Source organism: Elaeis guineensis, chromosome 8 (assembly GCF_000442705.2).
Source record: "Elaeis guineensis isolate ETL-2024a chromosome 8, EG11, whole genome shotgun sequence".
In the NCBI taxonomy this organism is placed as follows: Eukaryota; Viridiplantae; Streptophyta; class Magnoliopsida; order Arecales; family Arecaceae; genus Elaeis; species Elaeis guineensis.
In genome coordinates, this window is record NC_026000.2 from 130,195,917 (window position 1) to 130,201,230 (window position 5,314).

The following is a 5,314-nucleotide window of genomic DNA, read 5'->3' on the forward strand; positions in this document are numbered from 1 at the left end:
AATAAAAATACAAACATGCACATACACACATTTTAACTATAATTCCTATCTGGTTTCTTTATCCAGAAAGTTGGTGCTTATGATCCGGGCTTCTAGAACTCAAAGATGCTTTGCTCTATTGAGTTTCTCTTTCTCAAACTGAATACACTATGCTTTGACTATATTTTTTTAGCGACACAAACCATGGACATCCTCCTTGAATCAATCTTGAGGAGTAGAGTGTTTGGATATATTTTTTGCTATCTTGCCTATAAAGAGAACTCTGGGTAATTCACCATCACCCAACGTTCTAACTATCTTGCATACAATCACATGGGATGCAATTTTATATTCTATTGATTGAGATTTTGGGTGTTCTATAGTCTTTTTTCTTTCTAAATTTTTTTGCCTGGACTCTCAAAAATGATAGAAACATCCTAATATACTTATTCTCATTTCCTGGAGAGGGGGAAAAGAGTCTATACTTTAAAACGTGAAACTCTAAACGATATATTTTTAGCTGTGATTTTTAATTCTAAAAATATACGCGTATTTATGCATTTTGAAAAAAAGGAAAGGGAATTCACTTTAAATATAAAACCTATCTATCCACGTACGATTAATGCTATCCAAATTAGAATTTTAATAATTAAAGAAAGGACCAGCCACTTGATATATGATTTGCAATAGATTAAATTAAATACCAGAAAGATGGGTTTGGATGCTTACTGCCAATTAATTTGCTTCCCATCCACCTATATATTATATGTAATTACACGAAAGGAAAAATAGATAAAATAAAAAATAAATTTGTGAACCCAAAAATGGTGACTCTCAACTATCAATCTCAATTAATATGTCAGCTATTATGGACTTTAAAAAATGATAAAACAAATTTATCATGAAAACTAAATATTAAAATATATAGAAATCCCTGATTTTCAAAATTGGTGTAATCTAATATCAAACTCTTAATATATTTTTTCATTTCCTTACAAAAATGCATCTTTTTTGAATGAATAATTTTGAATTAAAAATGAAATAACTAGTAATAGAAGCTTCATGTAGAAGGATGAAAAAAAAAACTTCATTTTAAATTGAGAATCTATCTATTTGTACCCAAAAAAAATAGAGAACTATCTATCTATGATTAATGCTATTCAAACTGGCTGGGGTTTTAAGAATAAAATTAAAAAAGAAAAATCACCCATTCAATATCTAATCGAGAACAGGTTATAGATGATTGGATTCCCATTTACACTCTTCCATCCAAACATTACATGTAATCACATAAAAAGAAAAATATATAGATTAAATAAAAAAGAAATATGTTATATATGCCAAAATGTTGACTATCAAATCTCAATCTCAATAACATGATACTAATTATATACATTTATCTTTTTTTTTTCTTTTTAATTTATAGGCTGCCATGACCATAATTCTACCTATAATAAAAAAATTTAGATAGAAAACTTTTAGATTTGGTACAACTTCTCATTCAAGTGGGGTTTGAGGTGGCTATATATTCAGTTTTTAACTTAACCAAATTCCAATCTATAGTTTTTATGATCAATGCTGTGACACTCATTTATCTCTTCATAATATTGATTGTATATTTGTAGGAGTCACAAGCGTGCATCATAAAAATGATTGAAGAACTAAAAGAGGAAGTAATGAACTTGCTTAAAAATGCTAATGATCACTTACAAGAGATGGAATTAATTGATGCACTTCAACGTCTGGGTGTGGCATATCACTTTGAAAAAGAGATAGATGAGATACTAAGACAAATTTGTAATGCCCAAATGGAGGGCGATGATTTGCATACTGTTGCCCTTCGCTTTCGACTCTTAAGACAACATGGTTACAATATACTTGCAAGTAAGAACTTTTCACTTTTGTTGTTGTTCTTCTTTTATGTTTACTCATATAAGATGCATAATTTTTATGTAGATGTTTTTATCAAGTTCAAAGAAGTTGATGGGAGTTTCAAGGCTATCTTAAGAAATGATGTGAAGGGTTTGTTAAGCCTATATGAAGCTACTTATCTTGGAATCCCAGAAGATGATATATTAGATGAAGCACTTAATTTTGCAAAACTACATCTCAAATCCATAGAAAGCCATATGAGAACACCTCTTGCAACACGAGTACTACATGCCCTTGAGTTGCCTCTGCATAGGAGAACGAGGAGGTTAGAGGCAAAGAATTATATGTCCATTTACCAAGAAGATGAGGGACGAATTAATATGGTATTGGAGCTTGCAAAGTTGGATTTTCATATGCTGCAATCAATTCACAGAGAAGAAGTTAGAAGCATCTCTATGTAAGTTTCCATCTATCAAGTTGCAAACATCAGGTTGTTGATTAGTTTAATTTGTCATTATTTATTTTAAATCAAGAATTATTATAGATACCTAGGGTATATATTTTTTTTGTTTGTTAGAAAGGTCATATACTTATTACTCTCCTTCCTGGAAGGCTAATATCTCTTAGATTATCTCAACATACATTTCCTCAATAATAGATGGAAACCTAGAAATTAAATGATTGTCAGTTCTTGGCAAACTTCATGGATTCCGAGTATGTTTGAAAGCTTGCATTTGTGTGTATGCAAAAGCATCCAAGTGATTTAGGGATTGTACCAATTCCATATATACCACAATCAAAGTATAAGTTAGATTATTATCATGTATATTAGTTGAAACTGGATAAGTGAAATTTTTATCAATGTAACTATCCAAATTATACTTTTATTGAAAAGTATGTCAAGGATGCCACCACCAGTGTTCAAACCATGGGCCTACACCAAGTGGAGTAGGTAAAATTGGTTGATCATCTGGGGTATTCTCATGTATTTAAACTATGCACAAACCATGTGATATATAAGAATATAACGCTAACCCAAAATTGTTTAGGATCTATATATTCAAGAAACTTTATGGACTACAAATTATTTGTCCAATTTATATCTTGTGGTAACTAATTTTTTAATCATTCAAACTCCTGTTAATGTTAGACAAATTCTCAACATTTTTTTGCCATGCAAAATCTTTGTATTTTCTTAAAGAATTTCCAGATATTAGTGACTTAATCCGTATGCTTATTTAAGTTTCACATTCTTTAATAAGAATATTGTAATTCAAAAATCTTTACTCTATTATTCATTCATTCATTCATTGATTCGCATATCTATATTTGAAGGTCTCTTAACTATGTTACTTGTATGTAATGTTGTATCAACTTAAGTATTTCCTCCACATATCAGTTATATATAATCCATTCTTGTGGCACTTTGATTTTATTGAGGGTGCGACTTTATTTAATGCAAATCTGAAATTTCTTGTACATGTTATATAGGTGGTGGAAAGCACTTGGCGTTGCAAAAAAGCTAACTTTTTGCAGAGATAGAATAGTCGAGTGTTATTTTTGGAGTCTTGGGGTATATTTTGAGCCTCAGTATTCTAAAGCTCGAATTTATATCACCAAGGTGATTGCTTTACTTTCAATCATGGATGATATTTATGATGCTTATGGCATGGTAGAGGAACTCCAAGCATTTACTGAAGTCATCCAAAGGTTTGAGCATCTCCTATTAGCACTTGATTTTTCTTTTCACAAGAAGCATTTGGAAATTGCATAGATAATAAAAGAAATATGTGATATAAAATCTAATTATAAAATAAATAAAAGATTAATTAGTATCAATTTTTTGATCAAGATATTTAGAAAATTCATGCAAGAAAATAAATTATCTATATTGCTATATATTGCAAACTCTGGGAATTGCACTCCACCTTCTTAATTTGACTCCATAAAATTTTTTCAAAAACTATTGTGATGTTAGTTTTTGATTGTAACCTCATTACAGAGGGAGAATTACTCCAATTCTTAATATTAACGAGGTCCCTAATTGAATCTACTATTAAATGAAGATTTGATTTTTGAGGCTTGTATGATTGTTGTGAAAAGATACGTGATAGATATTAAAGATCTTGATTATAGAAATTTTAAAAAAAAATAATGATTTGAAATTCTTATATATTCTGATCATGTCCAAATTTGGTGGAGTATCAAAGGATTTTTTTTTCATTGATTTGACTTATAAGGATTTTGATTTGAAAATTATTGAATTGAATTGATATGAGAATTAAGACTTGATTCATATTGATTATAGTAAATCTATATGATGGTTTTAAATATGATATTGGACTCAAGGGTTAATCAAGATTATTGTACACCAGTAAAGGTATGAATGAGAATCGAAAGTTAATCTTTGATTTCAATTGAAATTTGAAATTTTAGGATAAAGAAATAATTTGATCAAATTTTTTTTTGGTGAACCTAAGAAATTTTGATTGTTAGATCAGAGTGTGCAGCGGAAGCATGGTAATCTGGATTACTTTGAGTAAGTCGGGAATGTTGATCCTTTGAGTTAAAGAATTATGATAGATGATATGATTTGATACAAAAAATTTATTGATATTAAAAAGAATAATATTTTAAAATTTTGAATTATTTTTGGATATCTCTAATGTGATTTTCAAAAGTAAAGCTTCCACCTACTATGCTACAAAAATAATTAGCATCCTAATTCTAGGATGAGTGGACCTTTGATTTTTTATTTTAGATTTAGAATATTTAGAGATAAATTTTTTCTATCCTAGAATTAAATTTTATAATTCTCTATTTATTAGAAAGAATTTGAGATTGTTTATCGAATGATGATTTCGATCTTAGATTATTATACTCAAATATTTATCTCAAGGGTATAATAAAATTTGAAGTTTGGACTCTTTTGATCATTATTATTTCTTTGACCGAATGAAAAAGATTGAGGTTATCTATTGATATTGATGATTATTCTATAAAAGATGGATTGGAGTTATTTATAATTTAATTTGATAATAAATCGATTAATTAAGAGTTGTTAATGTTTAGATAAAAAAATTGATATACTTACTTAGAATAGAGACATTGATTTTGGTTATAAGAAAAATATAGTTTTGATTTAGATCAATTTTTGAGTTATTGATTTTTATTATGGAATGACTTAATGATAAAATTTGCTTCAAGAATTAGATAATTTAAGAGTTTGAGGGTTTGAGTAAGAAAATTTTCATGACTAGAAATAGTGATATTGATTCAATCAACAATGGTGATATTGATCTTTATGAAATGACTTAATGATGAAGTTGTATCGAGAATTAAAATATCAAAAGTTTGAGAATGAGATTGAAATGATAAATCTTCAACCTTTGAAAGTACGAATAAGAGAAAATATTTTTGAATTTTGATTGATTGGGATGTCATCATATGATTCATAGAAGTA

The 5,314-nt window shown here is 28.3% G+C and overlaps 1 protein-coding gene across 1 annotated transcript; it reads left to right on the top strand.

Annotated features, from left to right (window-relative positions):
* The first annotated feature begins 1,617 nt into the window (after nucleotides 1–1,617).
* On the top strand, nucleotides 1,618–3,945 carry LOC105036642 (sesquiterpene synthase TPS2-like). Its single transcript, XM_010912393.2, has 3 exons — nucleotides 1,618–1,863; nucleotides 1,936–2,308; nucleotides 3,343–3,945. The coding sequence occupies exons 1-3, from the start codon at nucleotides 1,629–1,631 to the stop codon at nucleotides 3,623–3,625; spliced, it is 891 nt and encodes a 296-aa protein (XP_010910695.2). The 5' UTR covers nucleotides 1,618–1,628; the 3' UTR covers nucleotides 3,626–3,945.
* The last annotated feature ends 1,369 nt before the right edge of the window (nucleotides 3,946–5,314 follow it).

Excerpts from the sequence above, each read along its gene's own strand:
- LOC105036642 (XM_010912393.2), top strand. The coding sequence starts at position 1,629 with ATGATTGAAGAACTAAAAGAGGAAGTAATGAACTTGCTTAAAAATGCT. Across the intron at positions 1,864-1,935 it reads TGGTTACAATATACTTGCAA|ATGTTTTTATCAAGTTCAAA; the intron begins GTAAGAACTTTT and ends ATTTTTATGTAG. Across the intron at positions 2,309-3,342 it reads GAAGTTAGAAGCATCTCTAT|GTGGTGGAAAGCACTTGGCG; the intron begins GTAAGTTTCCAT and ends CATGTTATATAG.